Here is a 24,002-nt window from a genome sequence, read left to right as displayed (position 1 = left end):
TTCAGGTTTGGCTGGTACTTTGTACAGAGCAATGAGGTTTCCCATAGTGGAGTCTTTCCCTGGGTTCTGTTTGGTTCTCAGTAAGGCAGGCCCATACCTTTTTGCCTCCTCTATAGAGAGGGCAATATGCATTAAGCTGCAAAGTCACCTTCCAAAAGTGAGAAAGGGATTAGTTTGCTGCATCAGAGCTGTGGAAGTAGACTCGGTGGGTGGGGTGGAGGATGGAGGGGGATGAGGGGGATGGCGAAAGGAGAAAGCAGCCTTCCAGTTAAAGATCAGCCCTTGGTTTAAAGGTCAGCTTCGGGCAGGCTGGCCTCAGGCGGAGTCAGGGTCAGAGGGAGAAGCAGGGCAGGGCGGGACTGGGGTGCTCTACATCTCATTCAGGTCAAGCAGAGTCTGGTCCAGCATCCTTTGTGTACAGAGGTGCTCCTTTTTGGTACATTTCAGTTTATCTTCCAAATCCATCAATTGTCTTTTCCAGCTTGGCTACTGATCTCTCAGGAAACTCAGCATGGGTCTCTGCCCCCTTGAGTTTATCAGTAAGAATCTTTATCTCTTCCTCATGTTTGTCTTCTTTTTGAGAATACTTTTCTTCAGCAGCGCTCAGACACTTCAGGTTCTGGTCCATTCGTCTGATGTGCTCATCCATCTCTCGGCAACAGGACACTGCCAGCTCAGCTCGTTCCTCTGCGTTCCAAGTCTCCTTCAATAATCACCAACTTAACAAACCACCTACTCATACTTCTTATCTGCCTCTTCTGCAATATGTTTAGCTTCTTTGAGTTGTATTTCCTGGAGTTCCATCTTTTCTTCCTCTTTTAAGGCCCGGTTTTCAGTCACCTTCATACTTCTCTCACTCTCATCAGCAGCTTTTTCTGCTTCCTCCAGCTTTTGCAGGGCAGTGGCCAGGCGCTCCTGAGCACCATCCAGCTCCTCTTCAACCAGCTGGATCCTAGGGCTCAAGGAGGCCACCTCAGCCTCAGCCTGTTCCCGGGCCCACCTTTCTCCCTCCACTTCCCGCTGGAGGCGCTCAGCTGTCTCCTCTGCATCCTCAGCCTGCTGTTGCAAAACCTGGATCTTGTGCTTCACCGCCTCTATGGTGGTGATCCCAGCCATAGTGCCTGCCCTGCTCCTGCTCGCGCTCCCGTTCCTGCCTCCTCCGCTCCACATTGCAGCATCATTTTAATAACAACAATGCTAATCTTTAATCAAGTTGAATTTTAGGTTCTTGTCTAAGAATGGAATATTTCCAACTGTAGCCAGTTAGAGGTCCATTGTGTATGGAACCTGTTCTGGAGGAGAATGTCTGATCCCCTTTTCCTAAATTCTCATCCACGTACCTTTACTTTTTTTGTTTTATGGGCCACATTGCATACCCAATGGAATTTTATATATTAGCAAAATGCTAATACTTTCCTCCTGACCCAGCACATCTCCAGGTTACAAAAAAAAAAAAATACTTAAATATCGACCTTTGATTAAATCATGATTAAGTATCGTCACTAGCTGCAACATAGATTAATATATAACAAAGAAGTATAACTATTTATACACCAAGCCTACAATTATAGTTGTCATTACAAACTGATAATGAATATGTGCTGTACCAATAGACAGGAGGCAAAAATCATTCAGAGATTATAGATCATTTTATTTTTGTGTTTACTTCTATCTTCAAATTTGATACAATAAAAGCCCATTACTGGCATGACATTATATTTCAAAAAAATACATGATATTCCAATAAATAAATGGTCAAAAAGTATCAACAGTTTATATAGTGGAGTGGAAGAACCCTATGGGAAGTCATCCTAGCTACTCCCAAGTTACAGAGCTATCTGCAGAATGATGACCCAGGTTTGGTTTGTAAATGGAAAGTGCTTTGGTAACCATTTCATATCACTTTCCCTGACTTAATAGAAGATGAAACATGGCATTACACATATGAAGTGATTGAAATATGGGCACATTTTTTGAATTTCATATGAGATACATTTTATTCCCCTTGTAAATATGTTTAATTGCCCGACTCAAATAGAATTCTGTGGCTGAAAATGCTGATGTTTCTGTGCTTGCCCTGCTGTTCCTCAGTGATCATGTCTTGAACATCTCAGCTGCGCACAGGCTCCAGAGGGGCTGGATACTGTCTGTTTCTCTCTTTACTAGGATCCACACATAGACAATCCCTGTTGAGCAAAAAGTGGAGGGTCCCAGCAGTGTGGGTGGCTGGAGTTGTTGTAACTCTCTTTGTGGTTTCCCAGGCTTCCTTCTTCTCCCTTCTCCCCTGGCTTTTCAAAGCCCTCCCAGCTGCTCAGTGTGTGGCATGTGGGACACCTGGGTGGCTGAGGCTGGGGTGGGGAGAGGCCTGAAGTCTGGGCAATGTGCTGCTCTGGCCACAGGGAGGAGCTCTGCTCCAGCGAGGCCTCTGAGGCTGGGGCCTGGGGAAGGGCAGGGAGGGAGTGGAGGGCTGGGCCAGGAGGGAAGCTGGCCCACTGGACGCCATCCTTACATCAGCTGGGAGCACCTGCTGTAGACATCTCTAGTACAAGAATGGAAGTCTGAAATCGATTTCCCATCATCATGCATCACATGCCTGTGTGGTTCTCTTTCAGCATCCTGCCCATGTTTGCTCTAGGCCCAGGCAAGACCCCAACCCTCACCTGGTCCCTTGTGTGTTCCCCTCAGCACCCTTTCCAGAGCCTGGGCCATGCTTGGCATCACAGTCCTGCACTTTGAATGATGAACATTGGTCCAGAGTGGTCCGTGGTCATCCCATCACCCTGGATCCACAAAGCTGACCAAGGGGCTCCCTGGAGCTCAGACACTGAGGGCAGCAAGGTTTTGAGAGCTGCTGTCCTGTGTGCCTGAGCAGGGGAGGGACAGATCCCTGCCAGGGGAAACTGCCTGTTGCTGAGAAGGGGTCCTGGAAGAGGGGGACAGAGGGAGGATCTATGAAATGAGGAGGGCAGCTAAGAGCAAATGGGAAAGTGTCCGAGGAACATCTTGAGGAGTGAAAAGCCTGCTCTGCTCTTCCTGCCCAGCTCATTCACCCCTGCACAGTCCGTTCAAATCCACCTTCTCTCAGAACCTATAAAGACTGTAAAACGACAAGGAGGAAACATCCCCTGGGTCTCGGGAAATTGTCAGGAGTGATGACATCACAGGAAAACCACCAACCAGGGCCAAAGAGAATGGAGCCCAGCCCCCTAGCCCAGAGCATCCCAGTCCATGATACCCATCTGGTCCTGACTCTACCATGGGCTGCAGGCTGCTGCGCTGTGTGGTCCTCTGTGTCCTGGGAGCAGGTGAGTCTTGGGTTCAAACCAGCTGTCCTCAAACTCCAAGCCTTTTCCTTGTGGCTACAGCAACACTCTTCCTCCTGGGCTCTGTCTGAATTTTGTTCCCTTCCCCCATAGTCCCCATGGACACTGGAGTTACCCAGACGCCAAGACACCTGGTCATGGGAATGACAGAAAAGAAGTCTTTGGAATGTGAACAAAATCTGGGCCACAATGCTATGTATTGGTATAAACAGAGAGCCAAGAAGCCACCAGAGCTCCTGTTTTACTACTACTATCAGGAACTCAGAGAAAACTTGACTATGTCGAGTCGCTTCTCACCTGAAAACCCTGACAACTCTCACTTGTACCTTCACCTGGACTCCCTGCAGCCAGAAGACTCAGCCACGTATCTCTGTGCCAGCAGCCAAGACACAGCCTTGCAGAGTCATCACCTCCCTGTGCACAAACCTTCGGGCCCAGCCAGGAAGTTGTGGGAGCAACCGAGGGCTTGGCTGAGCATTTCTTGTGAGAACCCTGCCAGAAGTTTCAGAACACAGTACCACCTGCTCATGCGACCCATCCGCAACTTTACATTCTATGCATGTGTTAAACATGTGGGTTTTCTTCTATGTAAGTGACTCTGCCCTGTCAACGTGTTAAAACACACACACACAGACACACACACGCATACATACATAGTTGTATCTAGGGTTTTTAAAATATTTAATAGCTTTTTTATAATCATGAAATAAAACAAACCGTTTGTTAAGGGGATCATTTGTTATAAGCTGTGATAAGAATTCTCTAGTGTAAACAAACACTTGTGCCACTCCAGAGTCACACCCTGTGCTGGGACAGACACTGTCCTGTGAGGAGGTGTTTTGCTTTGACACTTCGGGTCCAGTGGTTTCCAGGCCTCTTCTTGGGAACCTAGGAGTCCCTTTTGTCATAATTGTTGCCACCCAGGGTCAGGCAGCACTGGGCTTTAGGGAATCAGAGAAGGGACTTCCAGGCAATGGTCCCAGGACCGGAGCCAGGCGGAAAGAATAGTAGGAGATTCACACTTTGAGAAATAAGTGTGAGAAATATTTATCTTTTGTCACCAATTCTACTATTCCATATTTTAGCTTGTGCACTCTCTAATTTCTCTTTCTTACACTCAAAGGTGGACTGTAAGACCTAGACCTGATCAGACCTCCAAATAGGCACAGACACTTTCTCTGAACTCCGCAGGCAGCAAGCTTGCCTCTGTCTGCTCCAATCGGTTCAGAGCTTGTGGGCCCTGGGCCCAAAGCTTCCTTAACCATCCACTCTCTTTCGCTTGGTATGACATGGCCTTGATTGGCCGGGCATGGTGACTCACATCTATATTCCCAGCACTTTGGGAGGCCATAGTGGGAGGATTTCTTGAAGCCAGGAGTTCTAGACCAGCCTGGGCAACATGGCTGGATCCCAGACTGCATCTGTTCAAAAAATTGAAATGTCCCTGTTGGTTTGAGGTCTAAGCTCCTCACTGGATTTCCTCAACACACTGACACTTCGGGGCTATTTTTCTCCCTTAGGTCTCTCTCTTTATTTAAGTTGTTTTTTAATTTGTTTAAGGGAATGGATTGCAAGTTTAATTTTATTACATGGATATATTGCATTCTGATTTAGTGAGGGTTTTTAGTGTATCCATCACTGGTGCAGCACACATTGTACCCAAGAAGTAATTTCTCATCCCTCACCCCACTCCCACCTCCCCCACCCTCACAAGTCTCCACTGTCCATGATTCCATAATTACGCACAGGAGCTGAGCCTGGGGGCATCGGTGTCCATGAGGCTCTGCCTTTTGGACAGAACAATTCTTATTTCCTCCATGCAGGAATAAAACTCTAATTTTATCTCAGAATCAGTAATTCCTCTTTTAGTGCCTCCCCCATCCCATACTCAGGTCTTTCTTTTGGGCCATGATTTCAAGTCCATGTCATTTCACTGGCCAGTCTCCTTCTTTGCACCATGGTGTCTGCGACTGATATTAGTCCCCTAGCTCTGGCTAATGTGAGCCCCAATTCTATCATCTGTGATGTGTAGATGATAGATTCTACCTTAGAGCAGGCCTGTAAAGACCCTATCTTTCACCACACACAAAAATAAACTGAAGATGGATTAAAGACTTAAATGTAAGACCTGAAGCCATAAAAATTCTAGAAGAAAATGGAGGAAAAACTATTTGTGATTTGGCCTAGGAAAAGAATTTTTGAATAAGACACCAAAAGCAATTTCAACAAGTGCAAAAATGAAAAAAGGATGGAATTAAATAAAAAGGTTCTGTACAGCAAAAAAATTAATCAAAAGAGTAAATAGATAACCTACAGAATGGGAGAAAATATTTGCCAACTATTTTTCTGACAAAAGACTAATATCCAGAATCTACAATGAACTCAAACAAATCAGCAAGAAATAAAAAAGAAATAATCCTACAAAAAGTGTGTAAAAGACATGAACAGGCGTTTTTCAAAAGAATATATATACCCAAATGACCAACAAACAAATGGAAAAATGCTCAACATCACTAACCATTAGAGAAATTCAATTTAAAACTACAAAAAGACACCATCTTATTCCAATTAGGATGGCCATTATTTAAAAACTCATAAAACCAATAGATTTTGGCATGGATGCAGTAAAAAGTGAACATATACACACTGTTGGTGGGAATGTAAATTATAAAAATCACTATGGAGATCACTATGGAGATTCATCGAAGAACTAAGAGTACATCTACCATTTGATCCTGCAATCCCATTACTGGATATCGACCCAAAGGAAAAGAACTCATTATATGAAATAGATACCTGCACTCACATGTTTATTACAGCACAATTCACAATTGCAAGAATATGCAATTAACCTAAGTGTCCATCAACTGATGAATGAACAAAGAAAATGTGGTCTATATTAATATATATATTTATATAAATACATTTACATGCACACACACGCACCCCTCAGCCATAAGAAAGAATTAAATAATGTCTTTTTTAGCTACTTGGATGGAAATGCAGACCATTATCCTCATTTAAGCAATGCAAGAACAGACAAATAAATGCTACATGTCTATAAGTAGGAGCTAAACAATGGCTATGCACTGACATACAGAGTGGCATAATGGACATTGAAAACTCAAAATGAGGAAGGTAGAAGAGTGTAGGGGAAGAAAAATTACCTATGGGGTACAATGTGCAGTATTCTGGTGATTGGTACATAAGCCCAACTTCTCCACTATATAATACATATGCGTACTGGGATTCAACTTATATCCACTAATTTTATTAAAATTAAAAAAGGGAATGTGCTGTATGTATGTATATATATGACTGTATGTATGTATATATACACACACACACACACACATGCACGCACACACATATACATCATAGACTACTACTCAGCCATAAGAAGGAATGAAATAATGCCTTTTGTGGCAATTTGAATGGAAGTGGAGGCCATTATCCTAAGTGAAGTGACGTAGGAATCGAAAACCAAACACTGCATGTTCTGACATACAGTGGGAGCTGAGCTGTGGGTATGCATGGTCACACAGAGTGACAGAATGGACATGGGAGATGCAGAAGGAGGAGGATGGGAGGGGTGTGAGGGATGAAAATTTATCTATTGGGTACAATGTACAGTATTCAATGATGAGTTACAGTGAAATCCCAGACTTACACAGACGTATACAATTCATCCACGTCACAAAAACCATTTGTAACTCCTAATCTATTGACATTTTTAAAAGATTGGGTTTCATTTTTATAAAATGTCAAGTGTAAGGTAAGTATTCTTTAAGTAGTAGTGTTTGGATTAGCATTTTCGCAGGGGACCACTAGCACTGTCTGCAAGAGTTATCTTTGCTCCAATTATATCCCATTTCAGGAGACTGGAGGCTGAGCAGGACCCATGGATTTTAAGTGAGGCATGCTCTGAAAAATGGTCATGAGTGCTAGAGCAGAAGATAAGAAAAGCAGGGGGAGACACAAGAGCTGCTTTTCTATTGTGTTACGGACCTTCTGACTAAGAGGAAGGGCCTCTCTGACAGCCGTAAGCCAACCAGCCTCCTATCTGCATCCTTGAAAATCACCTGCTGCGTTGGAGGAGGCTGGCATGTGTCCTCAACACAGTCCCATGTACTCTGTTGGGGAAATGAAAGAAAAACAATATGTCCTCCCAACACAGAAAACCTCTCCGCAGGGTAGAAGAGAAAGAAGACAGTTTAATTATTAAATAAGCATTAAACCAGAATGTGATGTGCATCACAGGAAATTCACTGAAAATTACAAAGAAGGAAAGAAATCTCAGCCGTTTACATGGGCAGCCAGACACAGCCCATTGTGTTCGTGTTCTCAAGATAAACAAAGCAGCTGGTCCTCAGCAGAGAGGACCTGACAGCACCACGTTTCACAGACAGCTCCTGCCAGGTTCACTTGGTGATTTGGGTGGTCACGTGTCTTAGTTAATTGGCTTTTCTCAAGCAGAAAATAAATGTCTCACATTTTTGTGAAAGGAAGTAGTTTCGCAACTTGGCGGGAAGCACCCTGTTAAACTAAGTTAGGCATCTAAATTAGGCTCAGGCTCTGGTTAAATTAGGTATCTAAGTTAGACTGTGTTAGGGTCATAGTAGATGGTTAACATAAATGTTCTCTGGACCAGAGGGTGATGGAGGGGGCTCAAAGCCACCTACTTCTCAGTCGTCCTCTTCTTCTCAGCTACCCAGCAGATGATATAAAATTGGCGAATGACTTCAAGGGAAAAGTGTTCTGTCAGGATGATCCTTTCTCTTCAAGATGACAATCTCTTAAGTCTTACACCATCAGTAGCTCCTGATGCCTTTCAATGTCTACCTTTTGTATTTGGTAAGCTTTTCTAGTTGTACGGTGGGAGTGCTGTTCTGCAACAATACACTCTACAAAGACTGAAAGCCAGTTTTTATATTTTTAATGAAAGTTTTATAGTTTGATTATGTTTGTATTTCTGGTGGATGTCTCCTGAAGGTAGGGAGGAGTGCAGCGTCTCCTCTCTCCCACCCATGTTCCTATTTGTAAGACCTCTCTGCCTTTGGGCCCCTGCAGGACTGAGTCTTGGCATGTTTGACCCTTTAGCCACAAGGAGGCGCTGTGACTCTACTGAGACTCAGGGGACCCTGAGAAATAGCTGAGAGAATTATCTGGATGGGAGAGGGTTAAGAGAAAGATTGGGTTTATTTGCAACATGGGAACATGTGGTCTGCAGAGGCTGTGAGTCAGTGCTGAAATGTGAGGGGTTAATACAGACTACTCACCTTCATTGATTGCAGGTGTGTTTGTCCAAGCAGAGAGCCAGGACTGCCAGGTTAACTTCTATCACAATCTACAAAGACCCAAGGAAGCTAGAATTGTCCAGATATCAAAATGCCTGAGGATGTCCAAACACCTAGAGATAGAAAAGGAGGTGGCATTGACAGACATCCAGAATGCACTCCTGAAACATGACTTTTCACTTTCTTTCCCCTAAAGGTTCCTATTTCATCTTTAATTAAAAAAGCATTTGAAATTTCCCTTGGTTCTTGGTTATACAAAAATACACCAAAATTGCATTTTATGCAGGCTCTAGTTATGCAGTTATGCAGCAGGAAGCTTCAGATTTCTTTTTTTTGAGATAGACTCTTACTCTGTTACCCTGGCTGGACTGCAGTGGTGTCATCATAGCTCACAGCAACCTTAAACTCCTGGGCTCAAACTATCTTCTTCCCTAGCCTCCTTAGTAGCTGGGACTATAGGTATGTGCCACCACGCCTGGCTATTTTTTTCTATTTTTGTTAGAGACAGAGTCTCACTCTTGCTCAGAATGGTCTGGAATTCCTGACCTCAAGTAATCCTCCCGTCTTGGCCTCCCAGAGTGCTAGGATTACAGGCATGAGCCACTGTGCCCAGCCCAGAATATCTTGATACTCTACCATATCTATTCTACCATGCTGCCTGAAGCAAAAGTCTACTCACACAGTTTAACAGGTAAATAATTATATGAAGATTAATTTTGCAGTTCATGTTAGAATGGGACAAAGGGATCTAATGAAGATAGGCAATTCATATGTTTCTCCACAAATTTAAATTTCTTTTTTTTTTATTTCAGCATATCACAGGTGTACAAATGTTTAGGTTACATATATTGCCTTTGCCCCACCTGAGTCAGAGCTTCAAATGTGTCCATCCCCCAGACAGTGAGCACTGTACCCAGTAGGTGTGAATATACCCATCCCCTCCTCCCCCTCCCACCTGCCCAACACCCGACGAATGTTACTACTACATGTGCACTTAAGTGTTGAACAGTTAATACCAATATGATGGTGAGTACATGTGGTGCTTGTTTTTCCACTCTTGTGATACTTCACTTAGTAGAATGGGCTCCAGACCACTTTGAATTCTACAGAAAGTTATAAACATCAGAAAATACAACAACATACACTTCTAAGCTCAATATGAAATATTTAAAGTGATTAACTTTAACTTAAGGCTTGGGGAATTAAGGGTCCACGTGGACTTTCTCCACTTATTCCCTCACCAAACATCTATGGCTTCTTCTCAAAAAAAGGTGATGTTGATTTTTCATAGTTAATGAAAAATGCCTTTGCATCATAGTATTGCATTTAAGTTTTAATTGTTGCTCTCAAGTGACTATAATCTTTTGTGACCAATATAATAGAAATAATAAATGTAAACATTTTAAAGTCGATAGATGGATTTTGATAGCTAAATAGGCAAATAACATGAGCTGATAAATTTGTAAAGGAAAAGAAATGGTCTGTGGAGGATGTCCTACCTGGCTTTCATCTGAATTTCCATTTGGAAAGCCACTTTCAAAAACTCATCAACAGAGTTTCTCCTAAATTAGATCACATTAACACATTTAAATGGCTGCAGCTGGTCCTCAGGTGAGACCTCAAGTCAGTCTCTTCTGAAATAGTCAGGGGGAGGGGAGTCACTGAGCATGAATCAGACATTCAAAGGAGCAAAGACTCAATCAGGAGAGCAAAATAATGTCCTGCATTACTGGGAGAGGGAAGCAGAAGATGCAGAGGGTAGAGTAGCCTGACTCTGAGGGAGGGGCTGAAAGGGAGAGGGGGGAGGGGGGAGATCCTGGGTGGGGAAGGGGAGGGAGGCTGCACCTGGCACAGGAACCACCCCCAGAGACACATCCTGGGGCAACAAGCCACCCTACACCTGTCCCCAGAAAACCCAAACACTCCTTTAGAGAAGCAAGTGCAGGATATGAAGGAGGAGGAGGCCATGTTAGAGGAGGCTGAGAAGGGGGTGATTACAGCTGTGACCTCACAGGCTCCTCCCCTCTCAGTGGGAGTGGAGACACAGCCTGGTGTTCCCACCCCTGCAGACCAGAATCCTGCCCTGGGGCCTTGCCTGGTCCTCCTCACCCTGCCATGGGCTCCAGGCTCCTCTGCTGTGTGGCTCTCTGCCTCCTGGGAGCAGGTGAGTCCTGGGAGCAGGTGAGTCCTGGGCCCAGGTGACCCGACCCTTCTTCCCTGCCCACAGCAACAGGCTGCCCCTGGCATGTGCCTGAATTCTGCTTCTTCCCCTCACAGGACCCCTGGACACAGCCGTTTTCCAGACTCCAAAATATCTGCTCACACAGATGGGAAATAATGTGTCCCTGAAATGTGAACAAACTCTGGGACATGACACTATGTACTGGTATAAGCAGGACTCTAAGAAATTGCTGAAGATAATGTTTACCTACAATATTAAGGAACTCGTGTTAAATGAAACAGGTTCCAATCACTTCTCACCTGAGTCTCCAGACAAAGCTCATTTAAATCTCTACATCAAGTTCCCGGAACCAGGCGACTCCGCTGTGTATCTCTGTGCCTGCAGTTATGACACAGCCCTGCAGAGTCCCTGCCTCTCTGTGCACAAACCTCCCAGCCCAGCCAGGAAGCTGTGAGGCAATGTGTTCCCTGCACCCTGAGGCTCCGTTCTCCCTTCCCTGTTAGACAGAGCCCGGACAGAGTTTCTATGTGTCCTACAGGTGCCTGTACTCCCAGTAGGGCTGTGCTACATTTTACCCACACAGAGGTCTTCCAGAATTCCATTTTTCAGTTAGAGCAGGGATCCACCAAAATCACGAAAGTACAAGGACCCCACAAACACAAAAAGTACCCTGTCCCATGCACTGAGGATCATAACTCATGGAAGGAGCCATATCTGTCTTTCTCTGCTGTACATATTGGTACATCTTGTACACAGCATTGTAGTTGGAACACACTATTACTAAAAATGTTTGATGAGCACAAGCATAAAGGAGAGGGGAAGGAAAATGTTACTGAGATTAAACGGAAATTCAGATTATCAGTGTGCATCCTGATTAACAGAAAAATAATTGGAGAAGCATGAAAGTCCATAGCAACGGGTGACCTAGAAGGGATGAGAGAAGCCAGCGGACGGTGGCTTGTGCATTGTAGACTCCTTCCCTGCAGGAGCGAGGCCTCTTCGGTTCTGTCCCGATTCTGACTGCATGTTGTCTTCCAGCTCTCCTCACGCACAGGGAACAGGCAGATGACAGGTGATACTGTGAGACACTGAAAGGACTTTAGACACAAATTTCTAGGCAGCAGTTGGCCATTGGTCCTACTCTAAGCAGATATGATGAAATTCATATTTTGGTATAATAACACTGGGAGCAGTAAGGATCAGAAGGGAGATAGGTATTGGGAAGAGTGAACAACTATGTGATTTCTGAAGTATTCTGTATTAGAGATTTTAGAGGGGTTTATATGTGGCATTGTGGGCAATATATTATAGAGGCACTGGCTTCTGTTATCTCTTGGAATGAGGGTTGAGCTTTATTCTGCTGGGTCTGCATGTCGGATTTGCTAGAGTCTATTGCAGCTGTGTCCTCCCTCTTAGGGAGCCCTAGCATGTAGCATCATTACCTGTGTGTGGCCTTTCTGGGATCTCATAGGAAGTCACAGCATGTGCACCTTGTCTCTCCACTCTAGCTGGGTCTCAGTGCCAGTGTCTTCCAGCTCTGGGCGACTTCTGAAATCTCTGCTGAGCACTCCAGCCTTCCAGGACTTGTTCTCTGCTCAGCACTCTTGACTCCCACCCTCTGCACACACAGCTGAGGAACTAGGCTGGAATAAAGCGGATTTCCTTACACATATTCTCAGGGCTGCTTTTTAGTATTCTGTACCCCAGACCCCAGCCATCTGTGAATCAGTTTTGTCTTCTCTATTTGTCTTCAATCAACATATTCTCCCTCCATCTTACATAGACATATTTATTGGAATTTACTTCATGTTTATCATTTCACTCTTCACTCATCTTTCTTGCAACTCAGACTGTCCTGAGATCATGTCCCTTGTTCAGGAAAATGTCCCTTGTTCAGGGACATTCCCTGATTCAGATGATTTAAACTCACCTTTCATGCCCCCGCTGCTGTGGGAAATGGCTGTGTTAGCTGTTGTTCTCAGGACAATGAAGCCTTTTGCTGTCATCATTATTGAAGGTTTCAGTTCCAATTCTATTTTTATTTTCTTGTAATTCTTGCAACTTGGTTTACTTATTTGGTGCCAAAAAAAAACAATGCAGTGAAATTTTATTACTCGAATTTTTTTGTTTCTTTGTAGAAGGACCTAAATGCTTCCTTGCTGAGGTAGATATCTATTAAAATAATTTTACAATGACAATGATAGTCTTTAAGCCAAGGTTGATTTGTATGTTCTTATCTAAGAGCGGATTACATCCAACTGTAGCAGGTGGAAAGCACACTGTACATGAACCTGTTTGTGGGAGAATGTCCAACCCCCTTTTTTAAATTCTAATCCACGTGTCTTTACCTGTTTTTGTTGTATGGCCCACATTGATTATCTGTTGAAATTTATACATTAGAAACATGCTAATGCCTTCCTTCTGACCCAGTAATCACTGGGTTAAAAAAAAATCTAAATTATGAACCATTAACTTAAATCGTGGGTAACTATCTTCCATGCATCCAAAATAGATTTATATATAATATAGATTTATAACACAAACCTTACCTTCAATTACAATTGCAATTACAAAGTGGTAATAAATATGTAATATAACAATAAGTTAATTGATGGTAAAAAATCATTTAGGGATTAGAGATCATTTCATTTTTGTGTTTAATTGTATCTTTAATGTTTATAAGATAAAAACCCTATTTTGGCATGACATTGTATTTTATGAAAATACACGATATTGCAATAACTAAATGGTCAAAAACTATCAACAGCTTATATAGGGAAGTGGAAACGCCCTATAGGGAATCACCCTAGCTGGTTCCAAGTTAGAAAGCTTCCTGCACAAGCCATGAGCCTGGGTGGTTTTTAACGACATAGAAATGGGCAGGGCTTTGGAGATAATTTCATGTCAATTCTGCTGATTAAATAGATGAGGAATTGTGGCATCACATATATGGATGAAATACTGGTTATATTTCTTAAACTTCATATGAGATACATTTTTTTCTCCTTGTGGATATTTGAGAATATGTTTAATTGCCCGACTCAAATAGAATTCTGTGGCTGAAAATGCCGATGTTTTTGTGCTTGCCCTGCTGTTCCTCAGTGATCATGTGTTGAACATCTCAGCTGCGCACAGGCTCCAGAGCGGCTGGATACTGTCTGTTTCTCTCTTTACTAGGATCCACACATAGACAATCCCTGTTGAGCAAAAAGTGGAGGGTCCCAGCAGTGTGGATGGCTGGAGTTGTTGTACCTCTCTTTGTGGTTTCCCAGGCTTCCTTCCTCTCCCTTCTCCCCTGGCTTTTCAAAGCCCTCCCAGAGGCTCAGTGTGTGGCATGTGGGACACCTGGGTGGCTGAGGCTGGGGTGGGGAGAGGCCTGAGGTCTGGGCAATGTGCTGCTCTGGCCACAGGGAGGAGCTCTGCTCCAGCGAGGCCTCTGAGGCTGGGGCCTGGGGAAGGGCAGGGAGGGAGTGGAGGGCTGGGCCAGGAGGGAAGCTGGCCCACTGGACGCCATCCTTACATCAGCTGGGAGCACCTGCTGTAGACATCTCTAGTACAAGAATGGAAGTCTGAAATCGATTTCCCATCATCATGCATCACATGCCTGTGTGGTTCTCTTTCAGCATCCTGCCCATGTTTGCTCTAGGCCCAGGCAAGACCCCAACCCTCACCTGGTCCCTTGTGTGTTCCCCTCAGCACCCTTCCCAGAGCCTGGGCCATGCTTGGCATCACAGTCGTGCACTTTGAATGATGGACATTGGTCCAGAGTGGTCCGTGGTCATCCCATCACCCTGTATCCACAAAGCTGACCAAGGGGCTCCCTGGAGCTCAGACACTGAGGGCAGCAAGGTTTTGAGAGCTGCTGTCCTGTGTGCCTGAGCAGGGGAGGGACAGATCCCTGCCAGGGAAACTGTCTGTTGCTGAGAAGGGGTCCTGGAAGAGGGGGACAGAGGGAGGATCTATGAAACGAGGAGGGCAGCTAAAAGCAAATGGGCAAGTGTCCGAGGGACATCTTGAGGAGTGAAAAGCCTGCTCTGCTCTTCCTGCCCAGCTCATTCACCCCTGCACAGTCCGTTCAAATCCACCTTCTCTCAGAACCTATAAAGACTGTAAAACGACAAGGAGGAAACATCCCCTGGGTCTCGGGAAATTGTCAGGAGTGATGACATCACAGGAAAACCACCAACCAAGGAGAAGGCGAACAGAGCCCAGCCCCCTAGCCCAGAGCATCCTGGTCCATGATACCCATCTGGTCCTGACTCTACCATGGGCTGCAGGCTGCTGCACTGTGTGGTCCTCTGTGTCCTGGGAGCAGGTGAGTCTTGGCTTCAAACTGGCTGTACTCGAACCACAAGCCTTTTCCTTCTGGCTGTAGCAATACCCTTCTTCATGGGCTCTGCCTGAATTTTGTTTCCTTCCACCCACAGTCCCCATGGACACTGGAGTTACCCAGATGCCAAGACACCTGGTCATGGGAATGACAGAAAAGAAGTCTTTGGAATGTGAACAAAATCTGGGCCACAATGCTATGTATTGGTATAAACAGAGTGCTAAGAAGCCGCTGGAGCTCATGTTTGTCTTCAACTATAAGAAACTCGCAGAAAACTTGACTACGTCGAGTCGCTTCTTACCTGAATTCCAGGACAACTCTCACTTTTATCTTCACCTGGACACTATGCAGCCAGAAGACTCAGCCACGTATCTCTGTGCCAGCAGCCAAGACACAGCCTGGCAGAGTCACCGCCTCCCTGTGCACAAACCTTCGGGCCCAGCCAGGAAGCTGTGGGAGCAACCGAGGGCTTGGTTGAGCATTTCTTGTGAGAAGCCTGCCAGAAGTTTCAGAACACAGTACCACCTGCTCATTCAACCCATGCGGCAACTTAGATTGTGTGCACATGTTTAGCATGTGTGTTTTCGTTTACCTGAATGTGGCTCTGCCCTGTCAACTCATTTAAAAAAAAAAAAAAAGAAAAATATATTTAGATCTACCATTTTAATGGCTTTTAAATCATGAAGTATTAATAAAACAAATCTACTGTAAAGGTGATCATTTGGTTTAAAATTTCATTTGAAATTCAAAGGAACACTCTGCCACCCCAGAGTCACACCCTGCACTGGGCCACAACACTGTCCTGTGAGGATTCCTGTTGTGACGCTTCAGGTGCAGTGGTTCCCAAGCCTCTCCTTCTTAGCAACCTTTTGTCATAAGGTGTTGCCACCCAGGGTCAAGCAGCACTGGAGTTTAGGGAAACAGAGAGGGTCCTGCCAGTCAGTGGTCACAGGGCTGGAGCCAGCTGTAATGGACAGTGGGAGAGTCACCGTTTGGGAAATGAGTTTGAGAAATATTTTTCTGTTTTCAATTCCATTATTCTATATTCTCACTTGTCCATTCTCTAAGTTCTCTCTTTTGCACTCAAAGCTAGACCATGAGTCCTAGGCCTGATAAAACTCCAAATCTACACGCTTTCTCTGGACCGTACAGGCAGCAAACGTGCTTCCATCTGCTCCCGTGGGTTCAGAGCTGGAGCTTCCTTACCCGCCCACTCTCCTTCCCTTGGTCTGAAATTTCCTTGTTGCTCTTAGGTCTCTGCTACTCACTGTATTTCCTCTCTGTACTGACACTTATAGGGTTATTTCCCCCTCTTTTGGTTCCTTTACTCCCAATGTTTTAAATCATTAGAGTCCAGTGGCCTTTGGAGAAGAGGGGGGTCCTGACTGTTCTCTTTGGGTCTTATCCTGGCCCAGCCCTGCCAAAGCCCGTGTTTCCAGAGGGTCCCTCTCACCACACTATGTCATGCAGGGACTGGAGACTGTGTTCTCCAGGACACATGGGGGCTGCGCCTGGTGGCATCAGTGTCCACGATGGCACTGGAGCTCCCACTCCCATGGGGGCTCCTGAGTCTGTGGGTGTCACTGAGACTGTGCCAGCAAAAGTTCCCCTCACTTGCTCTGCTGATGACCAGAGTCCCAGCTGGGAATGGTCTCAGCCATCCAGGTCATGGATGCCTGCCCTGGACAGCAAGTTTCTATGCTGGGTGACCCTGGGTCTCCTGGGAGCAGGTGAGTCCTGGGAGTGCTTGGGAAATTCCCATCCTGTGTTTACCTAAGGCCAGTTCCAAACTTTTCCCTCCTTCTCTTCCTGGTTTCTGTTTACCCCACAAGACTCATGGAACCTGGAGTCGGGCAAACCTCTGAGCTCTATGTTACAGAGATGGGACAGAGTGTGGCTCAGAGGTGTGACCCCCATTTCCACTCATTTTTACCTCTGTTGGTACTGACAGAACAAAGGGAGTGGAGTTTCTGATTCATTTCAATGATAATTTTCCTTCAGAGAAGGTAGTTTTTTCAACAATCACTTCTCAGCTGACGTCTGATGAATCACACTCCACTTGGAAGATGCAGCCTGCACAGCTGGGAGACTCGGCCGTGTGTCTCTGGGCAGCAGCTTGGCCACAGCCTTGCAGACATTTCCTGCCCCTGTAGAAGCTCAGCAGCTTCTCCCTTCTCCCCAGGCTCCTGGCAGCTGGTGGCGCAGGGGAGATGTGTGGTTGGAACTGCAGGTGCTGCCAGCAGTGGAGGTCAAAGAATTAATCTAATTGACCAAATGGTAATTAGAAATAGGGAATCTGGGGATATGGTATTTGAGAAATGTTCCCAGGTACCACAGAATGTGGCTATGGACCCCCAAGGATGGGATAAATGTAACCAAGCGTGTGACCAGGCAAACCTAGAGCAAGACCCCTCCATCCGCTTTTGGTCTCTGGTGTTGTTTCTTCCTATTTAGCAAAACACATCTTTCACCTCTGAGCGGGGGCAAGCTTACTAGAGAGGAGATGAGGCATTTCAGAGATTCTCAGCTGGAAACTTTCCAGAAGGTAACGGCTCTGGATACCAGAGCCTAAGTGCTGGAGGGGAGGAATGTTCAGCACAGTAGATGGCAGGGACAGAAGCACCTCAGGACACTGCCAGCAGGACAGGGAGCTCTTTGGGGATCAGCGGTTGCCCGTGTGCACGTGAACTCACACTTGTGCCAAGTACAAGGTAAGGTTACTTACGTGGTAGGTATTCTAATTTTAATTATTCTAATTCTCTTAAGGCCGCCAGTACTTTTACAGGAGGTATCCTTGCTCCATGCGTATCCCATCTCAGGAGGCTGGAGGCTGAGCCATGGATTTTAAGAGCTGCGTGGTCATGTGTGCTAGAGCGTAAGACAAGGAAAGCAAAAGGAGTCACAAGAGCTATTTTTCTATTGTGTTACGGAGCTTCTCACCAAGAGGAAGGGCCTCTCTGACAGCCGTAAGCCAGCCAGCCTCCTCTCTGCAGCCTTGAAAATCGCCCCCTGCATTAGACGATGCTGATGTGTGTCCCCAACACGGTCTACATGTACTGTGTTGGGAAATGCAATAAAAGCAAAATCTACTCCAACCCAGGAAACCCCTCTGCAGGGTAGAAGAGAAAGAAAACTGTTTAATTATTGAATAAGCATTAAACTAGAAAGTGATGGGCATCGTGGGAAATTCACTAAAAATTACAAAGAAGGAAAGAAATCTCAGCCGTTTTTACAGACAAGCACGTACAGCCCACTGCATACATGTTCTCCAGGTAAACAAAACAGCCAGTCCTCAGCAAAGAGTACATACAGCACCGCTTTTCACGGACAGTTCATGCCAGATTCACTTGGTAACCTGGGTGGTCACGTGTGTTAACTAATTGGCTTTCCTCAAAGTGAGGATAAGCTTCTCACATTTTTATGAAAAGAGGTAGTTTTGCAACTTGTAGGGAAGCACCCCCTTAAGTTAAGTTAGGTGTCTAAATTAGGCTCCTGCCTAAGCTAAATGAGGTTCCTAAGTTAGGCTCCTACCTACCTACATTAAATTAAGTTCCCACATCAGGCTCCTACCTACCTACCTACCTTAAGTTAGGTTTCTAAATTAGGCTGCTTCTCGCCCACAGAACCTGGGAGACAGAGGTGCTATCTTCCTTGATGGTTACATTTCAAAGAGATTCCCAGGTCCTTGGGAAAGACATTCCTGGGGCTAAAAGCTGGCCTAAGGTTTATTTAACTTTTAAAAGCATTTACATACCTTTCAAAGAGATTAAAGAAAGAATGACAAGACTTCTAAAGTAAATGCTTTTAGATAAGGGACAGGGAAAATTAAGCCTCTTATTTTTAAAGCGTATTTGCCCTAACAGAAGCAGTAGATGTAGTTGATATTTCAAAGCCTCCTGACCCAGCCACTCTGATGAAGTGGGTCGGTCTGGGGAAAACAGCTGTGGGGATGAGAGAAACAGCTGCAAAAAGCTGGGGCTATGGTGGTCCAGGGAGTTTTGCTGTGGGGTTTCCCTGGCAGGCCGGCCCTGATGCAGGAGCACTGTTCCTCTTGCCTGCAGAACAGCTAAGGCCTGAGCACACAGGCAGAGCCCTGTTTCCAAGATTTAAAGCAAAGAGCAGGGCACCAGGGGCGGTATAATGTGGAATGCACTCACATCTCTCCCTGAACCCCTACGCTGGCAGCCCCAGGCAAGGCCAGAGTTCCAGGCGGCTGAGGGTAAGGCAGGCCCCTGAGGCCACCCAGACAGCAGCAGCAACCTTCGCTGAGTTTAGCCTAAGGGGCAAGGTGTTTTGTGAACAATAAAGAATTCTGGGCATCCTTAGGAATGTAAAAGAATCAAGCCCTGGGCAAGGGTGGACTTCCTGGGGATTCCGGTATGTTAGGGCCAGACTTAGTGCAACTTGGATATTCAGGAACTTGAGATCTTCCTTTACAACAACAGCGTAGTGAGCTCTGTGAATGTAAGATAACATGTATATTAAGTAGGTTATTAAGTATGAAATGTCCAATTTCCTTGCGTACTAAGTTTGACAGTTGATCTCTCTGACATTTCACTTTCACACTTCTTGTTTTATTTTTATTGTGAAGGTACATCTTCATTCTTTCAAATGCATGGTTTGGCTTGTGATTATCAAATTTTTTTAGAACAATTTTTGTGAAACCATGGATAAGTCAAAAATTCGTGTTATTTTCAAATATGAGTTACATCGTGGAACCAATGCAGTGCAGACTGCTCGAAATATCAACGAAGTGTTTGGGAAGAATGTGGCTAATGAACGCACAGTATCTCGATGGTTTGAGAAGTTCCATTCTGGTGATTTTAATCTTGAAAATGAGCCACGTGGGTGACCTGAGACCAAGGTAGATAATGATCAGCTGAAAGGGGTAGTGGAAGCAAATCCATCTCAACCTACGTGTGAATTAGCAGCAAGGTTTGACATAACTATTGCAACCATATTGGCCAATTTGAAACAAATCAGCAAGGTAAAGAATCTGGATAGATGGGTACCACACGAACTAACAAAGAGTCAGAAGAGAAATTGTCCCAAAGCTTGCCTTTCCTTGCTGTCACGACATAATGGCAAACCATTTCTACACTGTATTGTTACATGTGATGAAAAATGTATTCTTCTTGACAATTGAAAGCATTCAGCACAATGGTTGGATAAAGATGAAGTGCCGAAACGTAGTCCAAAACCATCCTTACATGGTCAGTCTCTGGTGTCTTTTTATAAAGGTACTGATCCCTTGCGCCCTCAGGACATGACACCTTCTAATACCATGGCGTCGGTGCTTAGAATTTCAACAGAATTTAGGGGAGACAAAAACATTCAGATGACAGCAGTTATCTTTCTTTTGGAGTCCTTGGTGCCCCTATGGCTTTAGTTACTCTGCTATCGATTTATATGCAATTTTAGAGGAGTCAGATCCAAGCTCTCTGATGTCTCTTCTTAGAAGGACACTAATAGTTGAATCGGGGCTCTACTCCTATGACTTCATTTAACCTTAATAACCTCCATAAAGGTCTTAGTTCCAAATATGGTCACGTTGGGGACTGAATTTGGGGGCAGGAAGGATATAAACATTCAGTCCATAACAAAAGCAAAATCTTGGCTGTTGCCCCGTGGGCCGCATGGGGGCACTGTGGAAGCGCTGAGCTCCAAGTGTCCGGGGAGTCCAGCGCTGCCTGCATGGGACGTGGAGGGTTACGGAGCAGCGTTGTTTGATGCTTTTATCCACCAGAAGGTTTGATAATGTAGACACGAATTTGCAGGTGTGTTGCCCCACCAGCGAGCCATGAACTTCAGTTCTGCAGTGGTGTCTCTGTGAGCTTGCCAGGGAGAATGAAGGGTTGATGCTGGGATGGGACAACCTGCATGCCCTGGGCAGGGACAGACAGAGGAACAACTGCCTGAAAGGAAAAGCAAAAGGACTGTGTGGGGGATGGACCTGTGACCTAACCCTTCCGCCTGGAGCAGCCCAGTCTAGTCCCACATGCTACGTGAGAAGATTTGCAGGATAAAGCAAGGGTCTTGCATCAGCTGGGCCAGGGACCTGGCAAGGGAGGCAGGGTGCATGGGAACTCTCAGTTGCTGTGATACCAGAGCAGCAACACTGCAGCCTAGTGTCCAGCAAGAGATGGGAAGCCCAGAAATCCAGCCTTCAGTGGACCAGAACACCGAGCAAGGTGAGGCTTGCCCAGCTCTCTGCCGCCCTGCCCTGGGCTCCAGGCAACACTGCTGCACAGGCTTCTGTCTCCCGGGAGAGAAGTGAGCTCTTGGTAGAGGTGGGGCATTTCTAGGGCATACGTGGTTCAAGGCACCACTGGGTTCCCTCCTGTGTTTGTTCCCCAGCTTCTGGTTCCTTCCCTCACTGGCACAGTGGATTTTGCTCTGCAAACAGGGAAGCTCTGGCCCTCAGGAAGCCTGCAGGGGGTGGCCCAGGACTGTGACATCACAGGATATTCCTCCAATCAGGAAAAGCGAGCCCAGACTCAGCTCTTCCCCAAGGGGCCCAGGGCCTGAGCACAGAGCACAGTGCTGCCTGCCCCGCTGTGCCATGGGCTCCAGGCTCCTCCCCTGGGCGATGCTTTGCCTCCTGGGGACAGGTGAGCCCTGCAGACAGGGCAGCTTCTCCATTCTGAGCTTGCCCACCCCTGCACCCTGCACCTGACCTTGGGGAGGCACCACCAGGCTGTCTCCTGTGCTCAGTCTCCATCTGCTTCTCCACAGGCCCAGCAGAGGCTGGAGTCACCCAAACTCCAGGACACCTGATCAAAGCAAGAGGACAGCAAGTGACACTGAGATGTTCCCCTGTCTCTGGGCACAACCGGGTGTATTGGTACCAGCAGGCCCTGGGTCAGGGCCCCCGGTTCCTCATTGAGTATTTTGAGGGGAAAGAGGGAGAAAAAGGAAACTTCCCTGACCGATTCTCAGGTCACCAGTTCAGTGACTATCGCTCTGAGCTGAACCTGAGCACCTTGGAGCCGGGGGACTCAGCCCTGTACCTGTGCGCCAGCAGCTTCCACAGCCCTGCAGAGCCACCAACGGTCTGTGCACAAACCTCCCTGCCCCAGCCTGGAGCAACCTCAGCCCTGATGTATCTGTGAGAACCTGCAGACCGAAGGGGCAGAGGGGAAGAAAAGTGGTGTTAAGGTGCTGGAAAGTGCTGTGGAGTGCGTCTTGGGGCTTTTGTGTCACTCAGGGCTGGGGAAACAATGCCGAGAGCAGCTGTTCAGAGGACGGTGGGTGCCACTTTAGCAGGTCTACGCCAAAATTGTCATCTTTGCCTGACCCTCTGTTCTAGAGGGGTAGAAGAAGTGTTTGTAATTTAATAGCTTGCACCCTTTCTTTCAGCACAGAGGATTTCATTTTGGGGTCAGGTTTATTAATAACAGTGTATTGTAGAAGGTAGAATCTGAGGGGTTTGTTTTACATAATTGAGGGAGAGGAAATTGTAGGAAATCGAGGAGGAGATTGAAGAGAGAGAGAGAGCTGTGGGCTGTTTCGAGGCAGTGTTCTGAGCAGTGTGACCTCTCTTCTCCCACCCCAATGTCTTCCATGACTAGAAAGCACAAAGCCAGGCCCCTAGCAAGCGGCATCACCTGGTGGCCAGTCCCAGTTGGGGCTATTGCCAAACAGTCAGTTGGCTGGTGTGAGAGCTCTGGGGTGGGTTCTGACATCTTCCTTCTGAAATTCTGGCCCCAATCTTGACTCCCCAGGCTACAGTCAAGTACCTCCCAAGACACAGAGGAGGTCATGTCACCCTTGGTCATAAATGGGCAAAGTCTCTTCAATTTCCTCCCAGATAAAGGGATCCATGGGATCCCTTTCTGACACTCATTACCCCCAGATCCAATTACCTTCTGTGACCAAAGAGCTCTTGAACAAGTCCTAAAATTCAGCAGCCTTTTCCATTCTCTGAATGCGTGCTCACTGTTTCCTTGGGCTGGAAAGTCCTCCTACACCCTAGACAGCGGCGGACACTGCTCACCTGTCAAGGACGGGCTCACACCTGCCTTCCTCTTCCATAGAACTTCTGCCATGTTCCGAGCAAACGTGTTTTCCCAGTCAGGGCTGATGACCAGCACTGGAAAGTTCTCCAATTGTATCTAAAGTTGAAATTTGCCAACATTGTTTTGGAACGAAGACATATTATAGCAATATTTATCCAGTTTCATAATACGGTAAGAAAAATTCCTCCCCACAACCACACTTTCACAACCACAGCTTTAGACATTCGGTGAGGCTGGAAACATCAGCTATGGTACTTCTTAGAAATCAACCAAAAAAAAAAAAGAAAAAAGAAAAAAAAAAGAGCTGTGCTCAGTAGTAGAATTTTATCATCCTTGACAATTAAAAGATGTATGTGTGTGTGTGTGTGTGTGTGTGTGTGTGTGATGTGAGCGTGTTTGTGTGTCCATGTGTGCTTTGCTACGGAGACGCACCAGTGGCAAGTTGCTCTCCGGGTGGCATTTACTAAGGGGCTCTAGGTCACAGGCAGAGTTCATAGGTACTCCCAGGTAGTGGTAGGAATGTCAGAGCACACTGCGTCTGCGTAAGTTATAGCTGATAGGGTTGTTTATTTCATGATTTTATAAATTCAGAAATAAATTTGTAAAATCTAAAAATCCTCTTTATAAACACACTATCTAAAATTTGGCAATAATTTAAATACAATATATGGCAAAGATATGGGTCTGATTTGCCAGGAGGAGCTGTGGAATGTGGTGTTTCCAGGCTGGATCTGTTTGATGTAAACACACTGTTTCATTCCATGGCCATACAATTCTGACCCCTCTCTTCCATTTTAGCATAGTAATTGCAAAGGTATAGCGATTGTTTGTTTTGTAATCCAAATGTTGGTT

General features: G+C 45.8%; 1 long non-coding RNA gene, 1 pseudogene and 2 gene segments (V, D, J or C); 2 read left to right on the top strand and 2 right to left on the bottom strand.

The window, feature by feature from the left end:
• Window positions 1-259: 259 nt before the first annotated feature.
• Window positions 260-1,119, bottom strand: LOC123647068 (annotated as a pseudogene).
• A 10,626-nt stretch (window positions 1,120-11,745) lies between these two features.
• LOC123647071 lies at window positions 11,746-12,847 on the bottom strand. Its single transcript, XR_006738131.1, has 3 exons — window positions 12,733-12,847; window positions 12,245-12,445; window positions 11,746-11,880 (listed from the first exon to the last, which is right to left on the bottom strand). It is a non-coding gene; the product is annotated as an uncharacterized LOC123647071 (long non-coding RNA).
• A 1,832-nt stretch (window positions 12,848-14,679) lies between these two features.
• Window positions 14,680-15,774, top strand: LOC123647061. The segment is given in 2 exon segments: window positions 14,680-15,117; window positions 15,230-15,774. Coding segments are annotated over 2 exon segments (525 nt in total).
• A 5,691-nt stretch (window positions 15,775-21,465) lies between these two features.
• LOC123647060 lies at window positions 21,466-22,513 on the top strand. The segment is given in 2 exon segments: window positions 21,466-21,743; window positions 21,868-22,513. Coding segments are annotated over 2 exon segments (426 nt in total).
• Window positions 22,514-24,002: the final 1,489 nt, after the last annotated feature.

The sequence above is a fragment of the Lemur catta genome, chromosome 11, assembly GCF_020740605.2.
Source record: "Lemur catta isolate mLemCat1 chromosome 11, mLemCat1.pri, whole genome shotgun sequence".
NCBI lineage: Eukaryota > Metazoa > Chordata > Mammalia > Primates > Lemuridae > Lemur > Lemur catta.
The sequence above is the reverse complement of the archived record's forward strand: the minus strand, read 5'-3'. Positions and strand labels throughout refer to the sequence as shown.